This window comes from Solanum verrucosum, unplaced genomic scaffold (assembly GCF_900185275.1).
Source record: "Solanum verrucosum unplaced genomic scaffold, falcon-dt-bn FXZP01000038.1, whole genome shotgun sequence".
Taxonomy (NCBI): Eukaryota; Viridiplantae; Streptophyta; class Magnoliopsida; order Solanales; family Solanaceae; genus Solanum; species Solanum verrucosum.
The window spans coordinates 4583785-4611597 of record NW_026020564.1 but is presented as its reverse complement, the minus strand read 5'-3'; the positions used below and the strand labels follow the sequence as shown (position 1 = coordinate 4611597).

Below are 27813 nucleotides of genomic sequence, written 5' to 3'. Positions count from 1 at the left end.
GAAACTCTTAACTTTTGACTTGACTTGAAACTCAATACTTAACTTGGAACTTGAGCCTTAGAATGAAGTTAAAACGCTCAATGAAGACTCTTGGAAAACCTTAAAGACTTGCTTTGACTTACTTACTTCTAAGCTTGACTTCACTTGACTTGGAAACTAACTTCACTTGAATTGGAAACTAACTTCACTTGACTTGGAAACTAACTTCACTTGACTTGTAGTTTTACTTGACTTTTGGAAGTACCTTGGAGTGTTGGAAACAACTAGGAAACATAGGTATAATACCTAGGAACATGTATGAAAAAAGAAATGGTGAATGAAAGGGAAGGATTGGTGTCCTTGGCACTAGGAGAGGTGCAACAGCCCAACCCCTTTTTCCCCAAAAATCCGACTTTTTCCCCTTGTTTCTTTCCAATTCTAAACCCTCTCAACCTCAAGGTTTCAGCAGCAACACTTAGAACCATAAAGACCCTTATTATACAATAGATTCAACTCAAAAATCACAGCCAGAAATCTGTACTAAATCAGCAAGAACTTCAACACAACACCACTACAACTTCAACAACCAATAAATCTTCTCTTGGAATTAAAAACGAGTTGGTGTGTGGGGGTATGAACCAACCAACACTAAGGATCATCAATCTCTCAACATACAATAGATCACAACTCAAATATACAGCCCAATCCTGTCCCACAACCAACAATAACTTCAACAACACAACTAACAACATCAACAACAACTAACAACTTCAACAACTTCAACAACTTCAACAACAACTCCAATCTCTTCTCAAATCATAAAAACGAGCTTGGTATGTGGGGGGAAAGGATAAACCCACACTAAAGACTCACATACCTTGATAGGGATCACCCCCGACGAAAATCCACAATGATCTTGACCAATCTTGTTGATCTCCTCTTTCTTCTCTTCTTCTTCTCCTTCTTCTCTTCTTCTTCTCTTGAACCCTAACTCTTTCTCTTTCAAAATGGGACAGAATGATCCAAATATCAGCCTAATACAACAATATAAGCTCAAAAGAAATGATTTGTGAAAAGACCAAAACGCCCTTAAATTTCCGGAACGGAATCCCTGCCAACTGCCCAACTTTCAAAGATCATAACTCGCTCATACGAACTCGAAATTGAGCAAACTCAGTGGAGTTGGAAAGATCGTTCCACAAGCTTCGAAACCATAACTGGAACTACTCCTAACTCATCCTGAGATAGGAGTTATGACTGCTCAAAGTTGGCCAAAAACTCACTGATTTCCACACTTAGCCAAATTTCCAAATTTTTGAACTTAGCCAAATTTTCCAGATTCTGGACTGCCAAATTTCCAGATTTTAAATTTTTTTCAAAAAAAAGACTATTTCCAAATTTCAAGCTTCTTCATATTCATTTTTAAATTGTCGGATGTTACACTTTGTATGCAAGATATTATGAGAAACATTATAAACTAGTGGGGGAATTGTTGGATATTTTGTAATATATAGAGGTCTTAAATTGAACAGACATATTTGTTCGTGAAAGAACATGACTGTTATGAAAAGTTATTTGTTCATGAAAGAACATGATTTTTATGAAAAATCATATGTTCATGAAAGAACATGACTCTTATAAAGAGTCATCTCTTAAGTACTATAAATATAAAGACTCTCTAGAAGTAGCCTAAGAAAAATATGCATGTATAAACAAAGGGCTTTGTTGTATCCTTGAAGAGAACTATTTGTATTTACCCCAATATGAACATGGGCAATATCTCTTTCAAGAAAGTGATTACACGCCTCAAAACCATCTTCTTCTTCAATTCTACTTCTTACTATTTTCTTCTAACACCTTGAAATAAAGCTTGAAGTTGAAGAACCCTAGCTTCTTCTTTGAGAGAACTTAAAAAATGCAAAATTGATTTGTTTGAGGGTTGAGCGTGAATAGGGAGATTATTAGGATATGGGATAGAATTAGGGAAGTTAATTGAGGGTAAAAGTTAAAGAATACTCTTCTGGAAACGTAAGAGGACCATTAAAATAAAAAATGACCTTTTAATGAATTTCGTCGACCAAATCGGTGATCTGGAGATCTTCTCACCGAAATAGTTGGCATTTCACCCAATTGGAATTTAGATCGCCCAAATAGACAAAGACTTAAGATTTTCGGGACATTTAGGCAAGCTAATTCGGCGTTTCACCAATTGAGCATGTGACCTTGCCGAATTTCTCAGCCCGGGTATATTCCAGTAAAACAATCATAGCCTTTTACTCCAAACGCGTAATTAGGCAAACTTGGTGTCGTTGGAAAGAAAACTCGAATTGGAGAAGATACTATGATAAAGTTAAATCTTTTTTTTTCTATAGGAAATTAGAAGGGCTTCATCAAATAAATAGGCATATATTAATTAGGTACGCTGAAATGAAAGAGAATATATGTAGCAGCAATTCTTAAAGGATATATTGACTAATCTTTAATTAATTAAAGATCTTGATTTTGAACTAGTTTGTGTATTGTTTGTAGGTTAATTTAGATTTTCTAAGTACGTGTAAATATATTTCTTGAGAAGTTTTTTTTCGGACAGTGTAAAATTCAAATTTAATGTTTGCTCCTGAATTGCTCAATTTTAAAAATAAAGCATTAGACAGTCATTTAGCATTCATAATAAATTACATAATTTTAAATCGTGATCCAACATTTCTCAAAAACAATTATCATTTTTCTTTAAAAAAATATTTAAATTATGATTTGAATAGTTCATAAATCGTAAAAGAAATAAAAATATGATCTTTTACTAAGGAGATGTCTCAAAAAGTTATACAACCAGGTCGATTAAATTAAAAGATTGATCCTACCTAACAAAAAATAAAATTAATCAGGTCGATTAGTTAAAAGATTAGAAAATAATAATTGGCCAATCCAATAAAGTTGAAACTCACTCATAGGTGAACACTCAAGTATGAATGCAATTTGAAGCATATTTTAAATTAATTAATGGATATATATGGAACAAAACCTAACAAAAGTAGACCCACTTGGTTCACAAAGAAACTTTCTTCAATTTTTATAATCTTATTTTCTTCAAGTGTTTTCCTAGTCAAAGCCGGCAATTTTCTATCAACCTTCCTACCCTATTTTAAAAGTCAAATTTAGAAATATATTATTTTTTTTATAAAAAAACAAGAAGATATGGCAGTAACATAGAAATCACTTGGTTTGCACTATATATTTAGTTGTTAAGTTTGACTCATACTGGATTTTGACCAATTAATATTGACCAATATAAATAAAATCCATTTCTTTTATATAAATTTAAAGTTTGATAAAAATATATTCGTTCATAACTTATAATAAAATTGATTATACATAATACTTCTTCCATTCACTTTTACTTGTCATTTATTTCTAAAATAAAATATTCTTTTTTATTTTTACTTAACATCAATTAATGGCTATAGCACTATTTTTTTTAATAGATATGTCAAGTCAAATAATGACAAGTAAAAATGAACGGAGGGAGGACGTACTATTAATCTTCAACAACCACCATTTTAGTTTTTTCCTAGCAACCCCCTCTCACATATTTTGTTTACCAACCATCATTTGTTCCTCTCTATTTATACTCACCACATGATATCCCATCTTACCACAACCAAAACAAAAAAAATTCTAAGTTCACAACATTTTTTTATATATATACAAATAAACTCTAACCATTTTCTCTTCACTAAAATTTATTCATTACAAATCTAACCATTTTCTTGATCCAATGGCACCATCAATTGCACAAAATGAACATATTAATGGAGAAGTAGAAGAAGTGGCAATGGATTTGTGCAAGAAATCAGATTATGATCCATTGAATTGGGAAATGGCTGCTGATTCTTTAAGAGGGAGTCATTTGGATGAAGTGAAAAAGATGGTGGATGAATTTAGAAAGCCATTTGTGAAACTTGGGGGTGAAACTTTGACTGTTGCACAAGTTGCATCCATTGCAAATGTTGATAAAAAAATTAATGGTGGGGTCAAAGTTGAACTTTCTGAAAGTGCAAGGGCTGGTGTGAAAGCTAGTAGTGATTGGGTGATGGATAGTATGAGTAAAGGTACAGATAGTTATGGTGTTACTACTGGATTTGGTGCAACATCTCATAGAAGAACAAAAAATGGTGGTGCTCTTCAAAAAGAACTTATTAGGTAAACAAACTACTTTTTTCGTTATATACGCACTGACAACATAAATTTTTTAATATTTTTTGTTATGTATAGCTTATCGACTACCTTGAGTGCTCAATCTCGGGCCATAGACATCATATGCGCGCCATTAGAAAAGTTATTTTGTTTTTTTTATGATGACACACATTTTTATGTTTCTTGTTTTCTAGCTATAGCATTCTGAACCATTGTTGATTATAAATTTAGCTAAGTAACAAATTTGATTAATTGCATTATCTAAATTTAAAAACAATATATAGTTGGTACTCCAATGACAGCTGCAAGATTTTCAGTAAACGAGTTCGTTATTTATTATTGGGATATGCCATCAAACTTTGAGAAAAAGGCTCATCTATGTCATCCGTTTAAAGTTTAGCTCATTTATGCTATTTCCGTTTAAAAAAAGCCTCATCCATGCCATTATTTGTTAACTAAAAAAAGTTTTGATGCCATATTTGAGCCTTTACCCTTTATTATTTATACATGAAATAAAATTTTACTTTGTATGTATTGTGTGATATTACGCGTAGATGTTTCGGATGAATTCAGTTAAAATGTGATCTTGATGAATATGATATTTTTGCAGGTTCTTGAATGCTGGAGTTTTTGGCAATGGAACAGAAACATCTCACACATTGGCACATTCAGCAACAAGGGCAGCTATGCTTGTTAGGATCAACACTTTGCTTCAAGGCTACTCTGGCATTAGATTTGAAATCTTGGAAGCAATTACTAAGTTGATCAACAGCAACATCACCCCGTGTTTGCCCCTCCGTGGTACGATCACTGCCTCGGGTGATCTTGTACCTTTGTCCTACATTGCTGGTTTGCTCACTGGCAGGCCTAACTCCAAGGTTGTTGGACCCAACGGTGAGAAACTTAATGCTGAGGAAGCTTTCCGTGTGGCTGGTGTTACTGGTGGATTTTTCGAGTTGCAGCCTAAGGAAGGACTTGCACTTGTGAATGGCACAGCAGTTGGTTCTGCTATGGCATCAATAGTCCTGTTTGAGTCCAACATTCTTGCTGTTATGTCTGAAGTTTTATCAGCGATTTTTGCTGAAGTGATGAACGGAAAGCCCGAATTCACTGACTATTTGACACACAAGTTGAAGCATCACCCCGGTCAGATTGAGGCTGCTGCTATTATGGAACACATTTTGGATGGAAGCTCTTATGTGAAGGCAGCTCAGAAGCTCCATGAAATGGATCCTCTTCAAAAACCAAAGCAAGATCGTTATGCTCTCCGAACATCTCCACAATGGCTTGGCCCTCAAATTGAAGTCATCCGTGCTGCAACTAAGATGATCGAGAGGGAGATTAACTCAGTGAACGACAATCCATTAATCGACGTTTCAAGAAACAAGGCCTTACATGGTGGCAACTTCCAAGGCACCCCTATTGGTGTCTCCATGGATAATACACGATTAGCCCTTGCATCAATTGGTAAATTGATGTTTGCCCAATTCTCAGAGCTTGTCAACGACTATTACAACAACGGGTTGCCATCTAATCTGACAGCAGGAAAGAATCCAAGCTTGGACTATGGTTTCAAGGGCGCTGAAATTGCGATGGCTTCTTACTGCTCGGAACTTCAATTCTTGGCAAATCCAGTGACTAACCATGTCCAAAGTGCTGAGCAACACAACCAAGATGTGAATTCCTTGGGCTTAATCTCAGCCAGGAAAACAGCCGAGGCTGTTGATATCTTGAAGCTAATGTCATCAACCTATCTTGTGGCGCTTTGCCAAGCTATAGACTTACGGCATTTGGAGGAGAACTTGAAGAGTGCTGTCAAGAACACAGTTAGCCAAGTAGCTAAGAGAACTTTGACAATGGGTGCTAATGGTGAACTTCATCCAGCAAGATTCTGCGAAAAGGAATTGCTTCGAGTCGTGGACAGGGAATACTTGTTTGCCTATGCAGATGACCCCTGCAGCTCCAACTACCCTTTGATGCAGAAGCTGAGACAAGTCCTTGTTGATCAAGCAATGAAGAATGGTGAAAGTGAGAAGCATTTCAACAGCTCAATCTTCCAAAAGATTGGAGCGTTCGAGGACGAATTAATCGCTGTGTTGCCTAAAGAAGTTGAGAGTGTAAGAGCTGTTGTTGAAAGTGACAACCCTTCAATTCCTAACAGGATCACAGAATGCAGATCATACCCATTGTACAGATTGGTGAGACAAGAACTTGGAACAGAATTGTTGACAGGTGAAAAAGTTCGATCACCCGGTGAGGAGATTGACAAGGTGTTTACAGCAATGTGTAATGGACAGATTATTGATCCATTGTTGGAGTGTCTCAAGAGCTGGAATGGTGCTCCTCTTCCAATCTGCTAAATGTGTTATTTTTTCAAATTCTTTTTTTACCTTTTAGTGAATTACTAGAATCATAATAATTTTTTCAATTTTATTTTTCTTTTTGACTGTCTGTAATATTGGCTTAAAGAAGCTGTTGGAAGATTTCCAAATTTTATGTTCAATCAATTTCTATAACATCACAGATCATATCTTCATAATTCTTAGTACTTCATAACATTCCTAGTTTCTCCATATGTGAATGTAACCTTACAATTTTTCAGGAAGTAGAAGAAATAGAATAGAAGACCCCGTGCCGTCTGGTAGGTTTCATAATTCAGGTGATACATCGACAGACAACTTGTGGAATGAGCAATCATTGTCACAAACTTAATCAGAAGTAGTAGTACCTCTTATTGATTTTGCTAAATTGGCAATTATCACTGATAACTAAGATTGGAGCAGGGCCGGGGGATTCGGCCCTGTTAACAAGGTATGTAACAACGGATTGCAACTTATTTACAGAAAAATATAATGGTGTTTTTGATACAACATCGACGGATATCAACAAGTGATAGCTGTCAAAAGATTATCTAGTAATGTTCTCTTAGATGATGATATGAAGGCCATCAGAAGTAGTAGTATTGTTCTCTTAGATGATGATATTTTATCTAGTAATTTAAGGGTCATTCACCGAGATCTGAAGGCCAGCAATGTTCTCTTAGATGATGATATGAATCCGAAAATCTCAGATTTCAGCTTAGCTAGAACCTTTCAAGTGACTCAAGAGGGAAAATTGTCGGAACATAGTAAAAATTTCCTCTATTTCTGCATTCAGACCGTAAAAAAGTTACTCAAATACTGACTTATATATATGTTGCAGTTGTTATATGTCACCTGAATACGCGATGGGAGGACTATTCTCTGAGAAATCTGATGTCTACAGCTTTGGTGTTTTGCTCCTAGAGATTGTCAGAGATGAAAAAATGCAGTTGAGCGCTTTTACTATGAAACGTAAACACACAAAGAAGTCAAAGAGGGTTCAACATTTGTCATTAGGTAGGAGAGAGGAAAAAACAAGAATGTTTATAAGCACCATATTCTCTGAACAGTACGCTACTGCTCAGTGGCTTTAGCATGCTTCTTTTTCTTAATAGAACAATTGTGTATTCAATTTCAATAAAATATTTGACTAGATCATATATGTGTCTACGGTAGATGATTTAGTGTATAGAGTATAATTTATACATGAAAGATTAAATATCGATACATACGTATAAAGTTAATGTTCACAATCTAAGATGGAAATTAGACAAAGTCGTAGTATGATTGTAATACAAGCTTAAATATAAGTAGGTAAATTACTCGTGCTTCGCACGGGATTGAACTATTTTATTAAGCTTACATATGATCATTCGGTAATATTCGTATTTTCGATACATACACTATATTTTCAAGAACATAATTAACTAAATTCAAATGGAGAACCTTCGGCTCCTTTCTTATGAACCTCCATCATTATCTTTTTTATTATAGTATGTCGTATCATGTATACGTTAAAAATGACACTAAAATTGTTAGTATCATAGATGTTTTTCCTCATAATCTTAGAGTAGTCATTACTATTGCTTAGGTTTCATATCACCGGCCCCAACTTATTTGGAATTGAATCATAGTTATTGTTATGGTTATAGTATGCAGTTACAAAGAACTAATGCAATTATCAACCACGCAGTAGGTGACATCTGAATGGAACTATTAACAACTGAATATTCTAAACCAAAATTTTGACACATAACATATTAAAATCTTACAGCATAATTTTGTGAGCACTTGAACTTACAAATATCCACAAATAATAATAAAAACGATCTTACTTTCGTAGCAATCAAGAAGAAAAAGGTATGTTGCTCAACATATATTTCAAAAGATAGTCTGTCAAGCCGTATCCAAGTTTACAGTTCACAAATTAAATTGAAATAAGCTAAAAGAAAGAGTTATTACTTCATTGTAAAAAAAAAAACAAAAAACTTAATCAAAAGAAAGAGTTATCAGTACAACAAAAATGATCTTTAATTAACGGTAATTAATAGCTTAATTGTCGCTAAATATGAATTTTCAGAGAAAATTGGTACTCTCTATAATGTCCCTAAAGTCTATAGCAACATTGAATCTAATGACAATTAATTAATGTCGGTAAAGGTTCTAGCACTCTTCGTTAATGTGCATATTTATTGACGATAAAAAATATTTTTGTTTTAGTGTAGTTTGGACATTTGTTAGTTTCAAAAAAACTTGATCTCTTATTATGCCTAAAAAGAAGAGCCGAAGAAATATGGCAAATTAGTTAACTTGCGACAAAAGTAGTGGACTAATTGTCTCTATACAAATATTCTAGGAAGAGTGCAATGGCATACACAATGTTTGTACATAAGAAAAAACAATCAAAATAATATACTAACTGTGGCAGTCAAGAGAGCGATCTGTTTGGTTCTTTTAACAAATTTCATCATTGATTCCGTTTTAGTATCACATATTTGTTGTTGTGTGCTATCAAATATAGCACAACCCACAAGTAATTTTCCCAAAAAGTATATGAAGAAATCTGTTGAAATGGACAAAAGCGAATATAAATTTCGAATCAACCTCACAAGAAATTTTAACAGAGTTAAAAAAAAGTCACCAGAATAGCAAAAAGAAATTGCAATATACATGAATCACTATGACTTACAGTAAAAGATTAAGCTTTATGAAATAGGAGGAAGAAAACTTTGAAGAATGAAACACACTTCATAAGAAGCTTGAATAATGTATTTGAATTCGACTCCTCAATAGCGAAAATAATCTACAAATAATAGTGACAGAAATAAATGTTTTGTTTATTAAAGAACCAAATGTAATGAATTCAACTATTTCAGCAGCGTTATGAATTTTGGATTGAGAGGTGCAAGAATAGTAATGTCGCATTGCAACTAAAATCAATTTTCTTTGTTTATATGAAGAAACTTGTAGAAAGGGACAAAAGAGAAGATCAATTTTTTATCATCCTTGCTGAAATTTTGGCAGGAAATCCCTCTATTTATATACAACAGAGGGTAGTGTGAACAAATGCTTATTGTGCCTTATCGGAAAGGTCACAACTCTTTGGAAAAGTTGCAACCCTTCGGAAAGGTCAGAACCTTTCAAAAAAGCCACAATTTTCATAAAAGTCACAACTTTTCGTAAAAGTCACAACTCTTCGTAAAAATCACAACTTTTCATGAAAGGGGAAGGCTAGTTTTGGAAAGAAATAAATTTAAAAGGAAATTCTAGCTTGTGATGGCGTCACGTAGGCGGACCTGGGGTTCTCTTTTATATAAATATATGATATATGATATGATTTATCTTGATTATGAGAATGATATAATTCTGACTTCTTATGCTAATATATTTTGGGTGTATCGAAAGAATCAAGTAGAGATAATTATTTATGTTCAAAATATTTATAGAGAAGCTTCTCTAAATCATCAAATGCACTTATATTCTTAATCTGGATATAATTCTTATGCTTAATTCAATTTGTTTATTATCTTGACTTATCAGAGGGTGAGACTAGAATCCTTGTCTCGGCCTTGGAATTGATGATATTCCATTATCGCGCTTATGAGTTTTCATATGAAAATCTTACAAGTAAATTTTGTATCAATCACATAGTATAAGTATAAGATTAAATTGTCAGAAATTTAATTTAATTGATTGGTATTTGTAAACTTAAGATGGAAATTAAGCAAAGAACCTAAAGGTGCAATACAAAAATATACGCCTGAAGGCCGACGAACTTCCGTCACCGTTCATAGCTTCCGGAACCCTAGCATACTCTGTTCGGACTTTGCTATAATCATATGGTAGAGGTTGAGGTTTCTTCACCAGATCTCAACGACGAAAGCCTCTTCTCCTCACCACAGAATAACAATGGTTTCAATTCTCAATTTCCTTTGATTTTTCATCTTTCTTTTTGCCTTATATTACATTACCTCATTTTGTTGATTTACAGTCGATTTTCGATTCCTTTGTTTTTTCCCAAGTGCAGCATCCACTTATTATTCATCAAAGCTTTGGTTCTCTTTCAGTTTCTCGCTTCGCCCTTCTCTCTGTGTGTTTTTTGTGTTAAATATCTGTTCAATGCAGTAGAAATTTACTAGAATTAATGAAGAAGCTATTATTCATTGCAGCATCCGTCTAAAAAAGAATGCCACTTTTCTATAATTTAAAATAGCTTAACTTTAAAATTTCTCTTTTATCTCTAATGATGAAATGATGTCAAAGGCTTGTGCCAAGTCAAATGGTGCATACATAAATTGGGACGAAGTGAGTAGGCAACTGCTAAACTGTTTGGACGAGGAAAAACAGAATTGCTTAAAAATGTTACTGCACCAATGGTGCATACATAAATTGGGACGAAGTGAGTAGGCAACTGCTAAACTGTTACACTAGGTACTTAAGAACCTAGTGTAATCCTTAAAGTGGGGTCTGGCGAGGGTAAGGTGTGCGCAACCTAACACCTATCTTTATGGGGTAGCGAGGTTGTTTCGATCAACCGTCGGCAACTCTCCTTTATCCGGGCTTGGGATTGGCAATGTGAGCGAGCTCACACAGGCGGAGTTGTAGTGAACAGAGCACATGATATTTATGTCACATTTAAAAGATGATGTAGGAAAATGGAATAATCCAATCTATGTACTGTATACTTAGCCATTGGTGCCTGAAAGTATGATAGTACATGTTTTCTGTCGTGGAGTTATTGACTTGTCAAAGTACTAGTGGGCTTCTGAAGAGACTGAGGATATCTACCATGTAAAAATGATAACTTTGTCTTTAAAGTAAGGACACTAAATTCTCAAAAAGAAAAAAAAATAAAATTTCTCAAAAAGTAAGGACACTATATACCAAAGTGCAAGTATCAGCTATGCTTAGCAGTTTTGTATTGGACTATCAGCATATTTCACTCCATTACATGGTTTAATAGCATATCATTCACAAAACAAATCCACAGTTTATTAAGGAAATTGGCAGCATGAAGAAACTGACATTGGGGAATGGCTGAATCTTCACGAATTAGCAGTATGAAGAAGCCTATTAGGAGTGTATGCATAATACTGCAGCCGGCCTGCAGACATGTTTTCAGCTGATGCTGTAGTTGGGAGCATCATAACATAGATTGGTCACATTTTCTAAATGTGGTAAAATGTTCATTTGATGTACATTCAAAAGAGTTCATATTTTTCGGATTCTATGTGCTTTGGTATCATCTTCGTGATTTGACTCATTCGTAACATTGTTGGCCTTATGGAGTTTTAGCATACATGTTTTCATGTTCTTTTTTTTTAAAGGTGGATGGGTATTATAGGTAACTGAATTTATCCATTCTTTAATTTAAGGCGCCTAGTGAAGGAGAAGTTGCAATGGGAAAGAGGAAGGATCAATGTATTAGTGAACCTGAAGGGAGTGGAAAAAAGAAGAAAAGCAAGTAGCCACTCCTCGTCCTACTTGCTCTTGGGTGAACTTCAGATGACATGTTTATTTGAGTAAATACCTTATCTTTGTAACTTGTTTATCTAATTTCTACTGCTCTTGGACTACCATGTTCTGCTTACACTGAGAATAACATTTTCAGCCGCGACTTTATTAAAGAGCATAGTACACCAGTTAGTTACACTCGTCCTACTTGCTCTTGCGTGCACTTCCTGAATCTTCAGGGTGAAAGCTGTAAGAATCTATTTTTATGTATGAGAGATGCCTTAGTGTACACCAGTTAGTTACACTCAAGCATGTTAGTAAGAGCACATCACTTTTCAGGCCACAAAGGCAGCATCAGATGCATTGGAAGCTGATGGGTCCTGGGGAGAAGGTACAGTACGCTACTCGTGCCCGTGATGTGTGGGATAAGTACCTTAGCAGGTTCAACTTTATTGACTTTCAGTTAACGCTTCCACTTCTCTATATGTGAATTTGTCATCTGCTTCAGGTATGTTCTCTGTAACATCTGTTGATAAGATTGCCATGCTTAAGATCATGAAATGCATTAAGTTTATGTGATAGCATGAACACCTGTGCTTAAAGCTTATGTTTACATGTATTCCGTTAGTTAATTCTGATCCATTGATGACATTCGTTCCTTTGTCATTAACTCTGATCATGTCCGTGATATTCTTAGGTGGTTTTGGAGTTGTTTGGTGTGACTCTGATATGATGCTAAAAGCTCTAAAAACACGTTACCAATCAATCTATTTATACATTGCACCAAAAAAAGAAGTCATAATAAAATCCTAACTTGTTCATCAAATTATAAATAGAAAGCTTAAACATATATATAACAAAAGATAAAAAAAAAAAAAATTGAAACTTTTTCTTAATGATGAAATAAAGTAAAACTCAAAATTTATCGGAAGACAACTTGCGAAATTTTCATATTTAAACCTTAAGATAGAGAGTACTTCCTCTTCAAATTTAATCTTACCTAACATAAATTTAAATGAGTCAAATTAGTAAATTAAATAATTATAAAAATAATATTTGACCAATCTAATAAAGTGGAAACTCACTCTTAGGTGAACACTAACTATGAATGCAATTTGAAGCATATTTTAAATTATTTAATGGATATATATGGGACTAAACCTAACAAAAGTACACCCACTTGGTTCACAAAGAAACTTTATTCTATTTTCTCGCTTTATTTTCTTTCCAGTGTCTTTCCTATTCAAAGCCATCATTTCTATCAACCTTCCTACACTATTTTAAAAGTCAAATTTAGAAATATTTTTTTTTTTAAAAAAAAAAAACAAGAAGATATGGCAGTAACATAGAAATCACTTGGTTTGTACTATATATTTAGTTGTTAAGTTTGACTCATACTGGGTTTTGACCAATTAATATTGACCAATATAAATAAAATCCATTTCTTTTAGATAAATTTAAAGTTTGATATAACTTATAATAAAATTGATTATACATAATACTTCTTCCATTCACTTTTACTTGTCACTTATTTCTAAAATAAAATATTCTTTTTTATTTTTACTTAACATCAATTAATGGCTATAGCACTATTTTTTTTAATAGATATGTCAAGTCAAATAATGACAAGTAAGAATGAACGGAGGGAGGACGTACTATTAATCTTCAACAACCACCATTTTAGTTTTTTCCTAGCAACCCCCTCTCACATATTTTGTTTACCAACCATCATTTGTTCCTCTCTATTTATACTCACCACATGATATCCCATCTTACCACAACCAAAACAAAAAAAATTCTAAGTTCACAACATATTTATATATATATACAAATAAACTCTAACCATTTTCTCTTCACTAAAATTTATTCATTACAAATCTAACCATTTTCTTGATCCAATGGCACCATCAATTGCACAAAATGAACATATTAATGGAGAAGTAGAAGAAGTGGCTATGGATTTGTGCAAGAAATCAAATTATGATCCATTGAATTGGGAAATGGCTGCTGATTCTTTAAGAGGGAGTCATTTGGATGAAGTGAAAAAGATGGTGGATGAATTTAGAAAGCCAATTGTGAAACTTGGGGGTGAAACTTTGACTGTTGCACAAGTTGCATCCATTGCAAATGTTGATAAAAAAATTAATGGTGGGGTCAAAGTAGAACTTTCTGAAAGTGCAAGGGCTGGTGTGAAAGCTAGTAGTGATTGGGTGATGGATAGTATGAGTAAAGGTACAGATAGTTATGGTGTTACTACTGGATTTGGTGCAACATCTCATAGAAGAACAAAAAATGGTGGTGCTCTTCAAAAAGAACTTATTAGGTAAACAAACTACTTTTTTCGTTATATACACTGACAACATAAAGAATTTTATATTTTTTGTTATATTTAGCTTATCGACTACTTTGAGTGCTCCATCTCGGGCCATAGACATCAAATGCTCCATTAGAAAAGTTATTTTGTTTTATTTATGATGACACACATTTTTATGTTTCTTGTTTTCTAGCTATAGCATTCTGAACCATTGTAGATTATAAATTTAGCTAAGTAACAAATTTGATTAATTGCATTATCTAAACTTAAAAACAATATATAGTTGGTACTCCAATGACAGCTGCAAGATTTTCAGTAAACGAGTTCGTTATTTATTATTGGGATATGCCATCGAACTTTGAGAAAAAGGCTCATCTATGTCATCCGTTTAAAGTTTAACTCATTTATGCTATTTCCGTTTAAGAAAAGCCTCATCCATGCCATTATTTGTTAACTAAAAAAAAATTCGATGCCATATTTGAGCCAAATAAAATTTTACTTTGTATGTATAGAGTGATATTATGCGTAGATGTTTCGGATGAATTCAGTTAAAAATGTGATCTTGATGAATATGATATTTTTGCAGGTTCTTGAATGCTGGAGTTTTTGGCAATGGAACAGAAACATCTCACACATTGCCACATTCAGCAACAAGGGCAGCTATGCTTGTTAGGATCAACACTTTGCTTCAAGGCTACTCTGGCATTAGATTTGAAATCTTGGAAGCAATTACTAAGTTGATCAACAGCAACATCACCCCGTGTTTGCCCCTCCGTGGTACGATCACTGCCTCGGGTGATCTTGTACCTTTGTCCTACATTGCTGGTTTGCTCACTGGCAGGCCTAACTCCAAGGCTGTTGGACCCAACGGTGAGAAACTTAATGCTGAGGAAGCTTTCCGTGTGGCTGGTGTTACTGGTGGATTTTTCGAGTTGCAGCCTAAGGAAGGACTTGCACTTGTGAATGGCACAGCAGTTGGTTCTGCTATGGCATCAATAGTCCTGTTTGAATCCAACATTCTTGCTGTTATGTCTGAAGTTTTATCAGCGATTTTTGCTGAAGTGATGAACGGAAAGCCCGAATTCACTGACTATTTGACACACAAATTGAAGCATCACCCTGGTCAGATTGAAGCTGCTGCTATTATGGAACACATTTTGGATGGAAGCTCTTATGTGAAGGCAGCTCAGAAGCTCCATGAAATGGATCCTCTTCAAAAACCAAAGCAAGATCGTTATGCTCTCCGAACATCTCCACAATGGCTTGGCCCTCAAATTGAAGTCATCCGTGCTGCAACTAAGATGATCGAGAGGGAGATTAACTCAGTGAACGACAATCCATTGATCGACGTGTCAAGAAACAAGGCCTTACATGGTGGCAACTTCCAAGGCACCCCTATTGGTGTCTCCATGGATAATACACGATTAGCCCTTGCATCAATTGGTAAATTGATGTTTGCCCAATTCTCAGAGCTTGTCAACGACTATTACAACAACGGGTTGCCATCTAATCTGACAGCAGGAAGGAATCCAAGCTTGGACTATGGTTTCAAGGGCGCTGAAATCGCGATGGCTTCTTACTGTTCGGAACTTCAATTCTTGGCAAATCCAGTGACTAACCATGTCCAAAGTGCTGAGCAACACAACCAAGATGTGAATTCCTTGGGCTTAATCTCAGCCAGGAAAACAGCCGAGGCTGTTGATATCTTGAAGCTAATGTCATCAACCTATCTCGTGGCGCTTTGCCAAGCTATAGACTTACGGCATTTGGAGGAGAACTTGAAGAGTGCTGTCAAGAACACAGTTAGCCAAGTAGCTAAGAGAACTTTGACAATGGGTGCTAATGGTGAACTTCATCCTGCAAGATTCTGCGAGAAGGAATTGCTTCGAGTCGTGGACAGGGAATACTTGTTTGCCTATGCAGATGACCCCTGCAGCTCCAACTACCCTTTGATGCAGAAGCTGAGACAAGTCCTTGTTGATCAAGCAATGAAGAATGGTGAAAGTGAGAAGCATTTCAACAGCTCAATCTTCCAAAAGATTGGAGCTTTCGAGGACGAATTAATCGCTGTGTTGCCTAAAGAAGTTGAGAGTGTAAGAGCTGTTGTTGAAAGTGGCAACCCTTCAATTCCTAACAGGATCACAGAATGCAGATCATATCCATTGTACAGATTGGTGAGACAAGAACTTGGAACAGAATTGTTGACAGGTGAAAAAGTTCGATCACCCGGTGAGGAGATTGACAAGGTGTTTACAGCAATGTGTAATGGACAGATTATTGATCCATTGTTGGAGTGTCTCAAGAGCTGGAATGGTGCTCCTCTTCCAATCTGCTAAATGTGTTATTTTTTCAAATTCTTTTTTTTACCTTTTAGTGAATTACTAGAATCATAATAATTTTTTCAATTTTATTTTTCTTTTCGACTGTATGTAATATTGGCTCAAAGAAGCTGTTGGAAGATTTCCAAATTTTATGTTCAATCAATTTCTATAACATCACAGATCATATCTTCATATTTCTTAGTACTTCATAACATTCCTAGTTTCTCCACATGGCATTTCAGGACTTGTTCAAATATATATTTGGATATATTTATATGTATGTGTAATAAATATATGTGAATGTAACTTTACAATTTTTCAGGAAGTAGAAGAAATAGAATAGAAGACCCCGTGCCGTCTGGTAGGTTTCATAATTCAGGTGATACATACATCGACAGACAACTTGTGGAATGAGCAAGCATTGTCACAAACTTAATCAGAAGTAGTAGTACATCTTATTGATTTTGCTAAATTGGCAATTATCACTGATAACTAAGATTGGAGCAGGGCCGGGGGATTCGGCCCTGTTAACAAGGTATGTAACAACGGATTGCAACTTATTTACAGAAAAATATAATGGTGTTTTTGATACAACATCGACGGATATCAACAAGTGATAGCTGTCAAAAGATTATCTAGTAACGTTCTCTTAGATGATGATATGAAGGCCATCAGAAGTAGTAGTATTGTTCTCTTAGATGATGATATTTTATCTAGTAATTTAAGATCCGAAGATCTCAGATTTCAGCTTAGCCAGAACCTTTCAAGTGACTCAAGAGGGAGAATTGTCGGAACATAGTAAAAATTTCCTCTATTTCTGCATTCAGACCGTAAAAAAGTTACTCAAATACTGACTTATATATATGTTGCAGTTGTTATATGTCACCTGAATACGCGATGGGAGGACTATTCTCTGAGAAATCTGATGTCTACAGCTTTGGTGTTTTGCTCCTAGAGATTGTCAGAGATGAAAAAATGCAGTTGAGCGCTTTTACTATGAAACGTAAACACACAAAGAAGTCAAAGAGGGTTCAACATTTGTCATTAGGTAGGAGAGAGGAAAAAACAAGAATGTTTATAAGCACCATATTCTCTGAACAGTACGCTACTGCTCAGTGGCTTTAGCATGCTTCTTTTTCTTAATAGAACAATTGTGTATTCAATTTCAATAAAATATTTGACTAGATCATATATGTGTCTACGGTAGATGATTTAGTGTATAGAGTATAATTTATACATGAAAGATTAAATATCGATACATACGTATAAAGTTAATGTTCACAATCTAAGATGAAAATTAGACAAAGTCGTAGTATGATTGTAATACAAGCTTAAATATAACTTGGTAAACTACTCGTGCTTTGCACGGGATTGAACTATTTTATTAAGCTTACATATGATCATTCGGTAATATTCGTATTTTCGATACATACACTATATATATTTTCAAGAACATAATTAACTAAATTCAAATGGAGAACCTTCGGCTCCTTTCTTTTGAACCTCCATCATTATCTTTTTTATTATAGTATGTCGTATCATGTATACGTTAAAAATGACACTAAAATTGTTAGTATCATAGATGTTTTTCCTCATTATCTTAGAATAGTCATTACTATTGCTTAGGTTTCATATCACCGGCCCCAACTTATTTGGAATTGAATCATAGTTGTTGTTATGGTTATAGTATGCAGTTACAAAGAACTAATGCAATTATCAACCACGCAGTAGGTGACATCTGAATGGAACTATTAACAACTGAATATTCTAAACCAAAATTTTGACACATAACATATTAAAATCTTACAACATAATTTTGTGAGCACTTGAACTTACAAATATCCACAAATAATAATAAAAACGACCTTACTTTCCTAGCAATCAAGAAGAAAAAGGTATGTTGCTCAACATATATTTCAAAAGATAGTTTGTCAAGCCATATCCAAGTTTACAGTTCACAAATTAAATTGAAAGAAGCTAAAAGAAAGAGTTATTACTTCATTGTAAAAAAAAAACAAAAAACTTAATCAAAAGAAAGAGTTATCACTACAGCAAAAATGATCTTTAATTAACGGTAATTAATAGCTTAATTGTCGCTAAATATGAATTTTCAGAGAAAATTGATACTCTCTATAAATGTCCCTAAAGTCTATAGCAACATTGAATCAAATGACAATTAATTAATGTCGGTAAAGGTTCTAGCACTCTTCGTTAATGTGCATATTTATTGACGATAAAAATTATTTTTGTTTCAGTGTAGTTTGGACATTTGTTAGTTTCAAGAAAACTTGATCTCTTATTATGCCCAAAAAGAAGAGACGAAGAAATATGGCAAATTAGTTAACTTGCGATAAAAGTAGTGGATTAATTGTCTCTATACAAATATTCTAGGAAGAGTGCAATGGCATACAAAATGTTTGTACATAAGAAAAAACAATCAAAATAATATACTAACTATGGCAGTCAAGAGAGCGATCTGTTTGGTTCTTTTAACAAATTTCATCATTGGTTCCGTATTAGTATCACATATTTGTTGTTGTGTGCTATCAAATATAGCACAACCCACAAGTAATTTTCCCAAAAAGTATATGAAGAAACCTGTAGAAATGGACAAAAGCGAATATAAATTTTCAATCGACCTCACAAGAAATTTTAACAGAGTTAAAAAAAAGTCACCAAAATAGCAAAAAGAAATTGCAATATACATGAATCACTATGACTTACCGTAAAAGATTAAGCTTTATGAAATAGGAGGAAGAAAACTTTGAAGAATGAAACACACTTCATAAGAAGCTTGAATAATGTATTTGAATTCGACTCCTCAATAGCGAAAACAATCTACAAATAATAGTGACAGAAATAAATGTTTTGTTTATTAAAGAACCAAATGTAATGAATTCAACTATTTCAGCAGCGTTATGAATTTTGGATTGAGAGGTGCAAGAATAGTAATGTCGCATTGCAACTAAAATCAATTTTCTTTGTTTATATGAAGAAACTTGTAGAAAGGGACAAAAGAGAAGATCAATTTTTTATCATCCTTGCTGAAATTTTGGCAGGAAATCCCTCTATTTATATACAACAGAGGGTAGTGTGAACAAATGCTTATTGTGCCTTATCGGAAAGGTCACAACTCTTTGGAAAAGTTGCAACCCTTCGGAAAGGTCAGAACCTTTCAAAAAAGCCACAATTTTCATAAAAGTCACAACTTTTCGTAAAAGTCACAACTCTTCGTAAAAATCACAACTTTTCATGAAAGGGGAAGGCTAGTTTTGGAAAGAAATAAATTTAAAAGGAAATTCTAGCTTGTGATGGCGTCACGTAGGCGGACCTGGGGTTCTCTTTTATATAAATATATGATATATGATATGATTTATCTTGATTATGAGAATGATATAATTCTGACTTCTTATGCTAATATATTTTGGGTGTATCGAAAGAATCAAGTAGAGATAATTATTTATGTTCAAAATATTTATAGAGAAGCTTCTCTAAATCATCAAATGCACTTATATTCTTAATCTGGATATAATTCTTATGCTTAATTCAATTTGTTTATTATCTTGACTTATCAGAGGGTGAGACTAGAATCCTTGTCTCGGCCTTGGAATTGATGATATTCCATTATCGCGCTTATGAGTTTTCATATGAAAATCTTACAAGTAAATTTTGTATCAATCACATAGTATAAGTATAAGATTAAATTGTCAGAAATTTAATTTAATTGATTGGTATTTGTAAACTTAAGATGGAAATTAAGCAAAGAACCTAAAGGTGCAATACAAAAATATACGCCTGAAGGCCGACGAACTTCCGTCACCGTTCATAGCTTCCGGAACCCTAGCATACTCTGTTCGGACTTTGCTATAATCATATGGTAGAGGTTGAGGTTTCTTCACCAGATCTCAACGACGAAAGCCTCTTCTCCTCACCACAGAATAACAATGGTTTCAATTCTCAATTTCCTTTGATTTTTCATCTTTCTTTTTGCCTTATATTACATTACCTCATTTTGTTGATTTACAGTCGATTTTCGATTCCTTTGTTTTTTCCCAAGTGCAGCATCCACTTATTATTCATCAAAGCTTTGGTTCTCTTTCAGTTTCTCGCTTCGCCCTTCTCTCTGTGTGTTTTTTGTGTTAAATATCTGTTCAATGCAGTAGAAATTTACTAGAATTAATGAAGAAGCTATTATTCATTGCAGCATCCGTCTAAAAAAGAATGCCACTTTTCTATAATTTAAAATAGCTTAACTTTAAAATTTCTCTTTTATCTCTAATGATGAAATGATGTCAAAGGCTTGTGCCAAGTCAAATGGTGCATACATAAATTGGGACGAAGTGAGTAGGCAACTGCTAAACTGTTTGGACGAGGAAAAACAGAATTGCTTAAAAATGTTACTGCACCAATGGTGCATACATAAATTGGGACGAAGTGAGTAGGCAACTGCTAAACTGTTACACTAGGTACTTAAGAACCTAGTGTAATCCTTAAAGTGGGGTCTGGCGAGGGTAAGGTGTGCGCAACCTAACACCTATCTTTATGGGGTAGCGAGGTTGTTTCGATCAACCGTCGGCAACTCTCCTTTATCCGGGCTTGGGATTGGCAATGTGAGCGAGCTCACACAGGCGGAGTTGTAGTGAACAGAGCACATGATATTTATGTCACATTTAAAAGATGATGTAGGAAAATGGAATAATCCAATCTATGTACTGTATACTTAGCCATTGGTGCCTGAAAGTATGATAGTACATGTTTTCTGTCGTGGAGTTATTGACTTGTCAAAGTACTAGTGGGCTTCTGAAGAGACTGAGGATATCTACCATGTAAAAATGATAACTTTGTCTTTAAAGTAAGGACACTAAATTCTCAAAAAGAAAAAAAAATAAAATTTCTCAAAAAGTAAGGACACTATATACCAAAGTGCAAGTATCAGCTATGCTTAGCAGTTTTGTATTGGACTATCAGCATATTTCACTCCATTACATGGTTTAATAGCATATCATTCACAAAACAAATCCACAGTTTATTAAGGAAATTGGCAGCATGAAGAAACTGACATTGGGGAATGGCTGAATCTTCACGAATTAGCAGTATGAAGAAGCCTATTAGGAGTGTATGCATAATACTGCAGCCGGCCTGCAGACATGTTTTCAGCTGATGCTGTAGTTGGGAGCATCATAACATAGATTGGTCACATTTTCTAAATGTGGTAAAATGTTCATTTGATGTACATTCAAAAGAGTTCATATTTTTCGGATTCTATGTGCTTTGGTATCATCTTCGTGATTTGACTCATTCGTAACATTGTTGGCCTTATGGAGTTTTAGCATACATGTTTTCATGTTCTTTTTTTTTAAAGGTGGATGGGTATTATAGGTAACTGAATTTATCCATTCTTTAATTTAAGGCGCCTAGTGAAGGAGAAGTTGCAATGGGAAAGAGGAAGGATCAATGTATTAGTGAACCTGAAGGGAGTGGAAAAAAGAAGAAAAGCAAGTAGCCACTCCTCGTCCTACTTGCTCTTGGGTGAACTTCAGATGACATGTTTATTTGAGTAAATACCTTATCTTTGTAACTTGTTTATCTAATTTCTACTGCTCTTGGACTACCATGTTCTGCTTACACTGAGAATAACATTTTCAGCCGCGACTTTATTAAAGAGCATAGTACACCAGTTAGTTACACTCGTCCTACTTGCTCTTGCGTGCACTTCCTGAATCTTCAGGGTGAAAGCTGTAAGAATCTATTTTTATGTATGAGAGATGCCTTAGTGTACACCAGTTAGTTACACTCAAGCATGTTAGTAAGAGCACATCACTTTTCAGGCCACAAAGGCAGCATCAGATGCATTGGAAGCTGATGGGTCCTGGGGAGAAGGTACAGTACGCTACTCGTGCCCGTGATGTGTGGGATAAGTACCTTAGCAGGTTCAACTTTATTGACTTTCAGTTAACGCTTCCACTTCTCTATATGTGAATTTGTCATCTGCTTCAGGTATGTTCTCTGTAACATCTGTTGATAAGATTGCCATGCTTAAGATCATGAAATGCATTAAGTTTATGTGATAGCATGAACACCTGTGCTTAAAGCTTATGTTTACATGTATTCCGTTAGTTAATTCTGATCCATTGATGACATTCGTTCCTTTGTCATTAACTCTGATCATGTCCGTGATATTCTTAGGTGGTTTTGGAGTTGTTTGGTGTGACTCTGATATGATGCTAAAAGCTCTAAAAACACGTTACCAATCAATCTATTTATACATTGCACCAAAAAAAGAAGTCATAATAAAATCCTAACTTGTTCATCAAATTATAAATAGAAAGCTTAAACATATATATAACAAAAGATAAAAAAAAAAAAAATTGAAACTTTTTCTTAATGATGAAATAAAGTAAAACTCAAAATTTATCGGAAGACAACTTGCGAAATTTTCATATTTAAACCTTAAGATAGAGAGTACTTCCTCTTCAAATTTAATCTTACCTAACATAAATTTAAATGAGTCAAATTAGTAAATTAAATAATTATAAAAATAATATTTGACCAATCTAATAAAGTGGAAACTCACTCTTAGGTGAACACTAACTATGAATGCAATTTGAAGCATATTTTAAATTATTTAATGGATATATATGGGACTAAACCTAACAAAAGTACACCCACTTGGTTCACAAAGAAACTTTATTCTATTTTCTCGCTTTATTTTCTTTCCAGTGTCTTTCCTATTCAAAGCCATCATTTCTATCAACCTTCCTACACTATTTTAAAAGTCAAATTTAGAAATATTTTTTTTTTTAAAAAAAAAAAAACAAGAAGATATGGCAGTAACATAGAAATCACTTGGTTTGTACTATATATTTAGTTGTTAAGTTTGACTCATACTGGGTTTTGACCAATTAATATTGACCAATATAAATAAAATCCATTTCTTTTAGATAAATTTAAAGTTTGATATAACTTATAATAAAATTGATTATACATAATACTTCTTCCATTCACTTTTACTTGTCACTTATTTCTAAAATAAAATATTCTTTTTTATTTTTACTTAACATCAATTAATGGCTATAGCACTATTTTTTTTAATAGATATGTCAAGTCAAATAATGACAAGTAAGAATGAACGGAGGGAGGACGTACTATTAATCTTCAACAACCACCATTTTAGTTTTTTCCTAGCAACCCCCTCTCACATATTTTGTTTACCAACCATCATTTGTTCCTCTCTATTTATACTCACCACATGATATCCCATCTTACCACAACCAAAACAAAAAAAATTCTAAGTTCACAACATATTTATATATATATACAAATAAACTCTAACCATTTTCTCTTCACTAAAATTTATTCATTACAAATCTAACCATTTTCTTGATCCAATGGCACCATCAATTGCACAAAATGAACATATTAATGGAGAAGTAGAAGAAGTGGCTATGGATTTGTGCAAGAAATCAAATTATGATCCATTGAATTGGGAAATGGCTGCTGATTCTTTAAGAGGGAGTCATTTGGATGAAGTGAAAAAGATGGTGGATGAATTTAGAAAGCCAATTGTGAAACTTGGGGGTGAAACTTTGACTGTTGCACAAGTTGCATCCATTGCAAATGTTGATAAAAAAATTAATGGTGGGGTCAAAGTAGAACTTTCTGAAAGTGCAAGGGCTGGTGTGAAAGCTAGTAGTGATTGGGTGATGGATAGTATGAGTAAAGGTACAGATAGTTATGGTGTTACTACTGGATTTGGTGCAACATCTCATAGAAGAACAAAAAATGGTGGTGCTCTTCAAAAAGAACTTATTAGGTAAACAAACTACTTTTTTCGTTATATACACTGACAACATAAAGAATTTTATATTTTTTGTTATATTTAGCTTATCGACTACTTTGAGTGCTCCATCTCGGGCCATAGACATCAAATGCTCCATTAGAAAAGTTATTTTGTTTTATTTATGATGACACACATTTTTATGTTTCTTGTTTTCTAGCTATAGCATTCTGAACCATTGTAGATTATAAATTTAGCTAAGTAACAAATTTGATTAATTGCATTATCTAAACTTAAAAACAATATATAGTTGGTACTCCAATGACAGCTGCAAGATTTTCAGTAAACGAGTTCGTTATTTATTATTGGGATATGCCATCGAACTTTGAGAAAAAGGCTCATCTATGTCATCCGTTTAAAGTTTAACTCATTTATGCTATTTCCGTTTAAGAAAAGCCTCATCCATGCCATTATTTGTTAACTAAAAAAAATTCGATGCCATATTTGAGCCAAATAAAATTTTACTTTGTATGTATAGAGTGATATTATGCGTAGATGTTTCGGATGAATTCAGTTAAAAATGTGATCTTGATGAATATGATATTTTTGCAGGTTCTTGAATGCTGGAGTTTTTGGCAATGGAACAGAAACATCTCACACATTGCCACATTCAGCAACAAGGGCAGCTATGCTTGTTAGGATCAACACTTTGCTTCAAGGCTACTCTGGCATTAGATTTGAAATCTTGGAAGCAATTACTAAGTTGATCAACAGCAACATCACCCCGTGTTTGCCCCTCCGTGGTACGATCACTGCCTCGGGTGATCTTGTACCTTTGTCCTACATTGCTGGTTTGCTCACTGGCAGGCCTAACTCCAAGGCTGTTGGACCCAACGGTGAGAAACTTAATGCTGAGGAAGCTTTCCGTGTGGCTGGTGTTACTGGTGGATTTTTCGAGTTGCAGCCTAAGGAAGGACTTGCACTTGTGAATGGCACAGCAGTTGGTTCTGCTATGGCATCAATAGTCCTGTTTGAATCCAACATTCTTGCTGTTATGTCTGAAGTTTTATCAGCGATTTTTGCTGAAGTGATGAACGGAAAGCCCGAATTCACTGACTATTTGACACACAAATTGAAGCATCACCCTGGTCAGATTGAAGCTGCTGCTATTATGGAACACATTTTGGATGGAAGCTCTTATGTGAAGGCAGCTCAGAAGCTCCATGAAATGGATCCTCTTCAAAAACCAAAGCAAGATCGTTATGCTCTCCGAACATCTCCACAATGGCTTGGCCCTCAAATTGAAGTCATCCGTGCTGCAACTAAGATGATCGAGAGGGAGATTAACTCAGTGAACGACAATCCATTGATCGACGTGTCAAGAAACAAGGCCTTACATGGTGGCAACTTCCAAGGCACCCCTATTGGTGTCTCCATGGATAATACACGATTAGCCCTTGCATCAATTGGTAAATTGATGTTTGCCCAATTCTCAGAGCTTGTCAACGACTATTACAACAACGGGTTGCCATCTAATCTGACAGCAGGAAGGAATCCAAGCTTGGACTATGGTTTCAAGGGCGCTGAAATCGCGATGGCTTCTTACTGTTCGGAACTTCAATTCTTGGCAAATCCAGTGACTAACCATGTCCAAAGTGCTGAGCAACACAACCAAGATGTGAATTCCTTGGGCTTAATCTCAGCCAGGAAAACAGCCGAGGCTGTTGATATCTTGAAGCTAATGTCATCAACCTATCTCGTGGCGCTTTGCCAAGCTATAGACTTACGGCATTTGGAGGAGAACTTGAAGAGTGCTGTCAAGAACACAGTTAGCCAAGTAGCTAAGAGAACTTTGACAATGGGTGCTAATGGTGAACTTCATCCTGCAAGATTCTGCGAGAAGGAATTGCTTCGAGTCGTGGACAGGGAATACTTGTTTGCCTATGCAGATGACCCCTGCAGCTCCAACTACCCTTTGATGCAGAAGCTGAGACAAGTCCTTGTTGATCAAGCAATGAAGAATGGTGAAAGTGAGAAGCATTTCAACAGCTCAATCTTCCAAAGATTGGAGCTTTCGAGGACGAATTAATCGCTGTGTTGCCTAAAGAAGTTGAGAGTGTAAGAGCTGTTGTTGAAAGTGGCAACCCTTCAATTCCTAACAGGATCACAGAATGCAGATCATATCCATTGTACAGATTGGTGAGACAAGAACTTGGAACAGAATTGTTGACAGGTGAAAAAGTTCGATCACCCGGTGAGGAGATTGACAAGGTGTTTACAGCAATGTGTAATGGACAGATTATTGATCCATTGTTGGAGTGTCTCAAGAGCTGGAATGGTGCTCCTCTTCCAATCTGCTAAATGTGTTATTTTTTCAAATTCTTTTTTTTACCTTTTAGTGAATTACTAGAATCATAATAATTTTTTCAATTTTATTTTTCTTTTCGACTGTATGTAATATTGGCTCAAAGAAGCTGTTGGAAGATTTCCAAATTTTATGTTCAATCAATTTCTATAACATCACAGATCATATCTTCATATTTCTTAGTACTTCATAACATTCCTAGTTTCTCCACATGGCATTTCAGGACTTGTTCAAATATATATTTGGATATATTTATATGTATGTGTAATAAATATATGTGAATGTAACTTTACAATTTTTCAGGAAGTAGAAGAAATAGAATAGAAGACCCCGTGCCGTCTGGTAGGTTTCATAATTCAGGTGATACATACATCGACAGACAACTTGTGGAATGAGCAAGCATTGTCACAAACTTAATCAGAAGTAGTAGTACATCTTATTGATTTTGCTAAATTGGCAATTATCACTGATAACTAAGATTGGAGCAGGGCCGGGGGATTCGGCCCTGTTAACAAGGTATGTAACAACGGATTGCAACTATTTACAGAAAAATATAATGGTGTTTTTGATACAACATCGACGGATATCAACAAGTGATAGCTGTCAAAAGATTATCTAGTAACGTTCTCTTAGATGATGATATGAAGGCCATCAGAAGTAGTAGTATTGTTCTCTTAGATGATGATATTTTATCTAGTAATTTAAGATCCGAAGATCTCAGATTTCAGCTTAGCCAGAACCTTTCAAGTGACTCAAGAGGGAGAATTGTCGGAACATAGTAAAAATTTCCTCTATTTCTGCATTCAGACCGTAAAAAAGTTACTCAAATACTGACTATATATATGTTGCAGTTGTTATATGTCACCTGAATACGCGATGGAGGACTATTCTCTTGAGAAATCTGATGTCTACAGCTTTTGGTGTTTTGCTCCTAGAGATTGTCAGAGATGAAAAAATGCAGTTGAGCGCTTTTACTATGAAACGTAAACACACAAAGAAGTCAAAGAGGGTTCAACATTTGTCATTAGGTAGGAGAGAGGAAAAAAACA

The 27813-nt window shown here is 34.6% G+C and overlaps 3 protein-coding genes and 1 pseudogene across 3 annotated transcripts in view; all 4 read left to right on the top strand.

Annotated features, from left to right (window-relative positions):
- The window catches only part of LOC125810374 (uncharacterized), a 100738-nt gene that overhangs the window by 44065 nt on the left and 28860 nt on the right, over nt 1–27813 (top strand). The window lies entirely within an intron of this gene.
- Nucleotides 3651–6550, top strand: LOC125810370 (phenylalanine ammonia-lyase-like). Its single transcript, XM_049489869.1, has 2 exons — nt 3651–4179; nt 4784–6550. Exons 1-2 carry the CDS (start codon nt 3755–3757, stop codon nt 6531–6533), a joined length of 2175 nt encoding a protein of 724 aa, XP_049345826.1. The 5' UTR covers nt 3651–3754; the 3' UTR covers nt 6534–6550.
- On the top strand, nt 13793–16816 carry LOC125810368 (phenylalanine ammonia-lyase-like). The gene is made up of 2 exons (XM_049489867.1): nt 13793–14310; nt 14888–16816. The coding sequence occupies exons 1-2, from the start codon at nt 13886–13888 to the stop codon at nt 16635–16637; spliced, it is 2175 nt and encodes a 724-aa protein (XP_049345824.1). The 5' UTR covers nt 13793–13885; the 3' UTR covers nt 16638–16816.
- Nucleotides 23930–26777, top strand: LOC125810367 (phenylalanine ammonia-lyase-like; annotated as a pseudogene).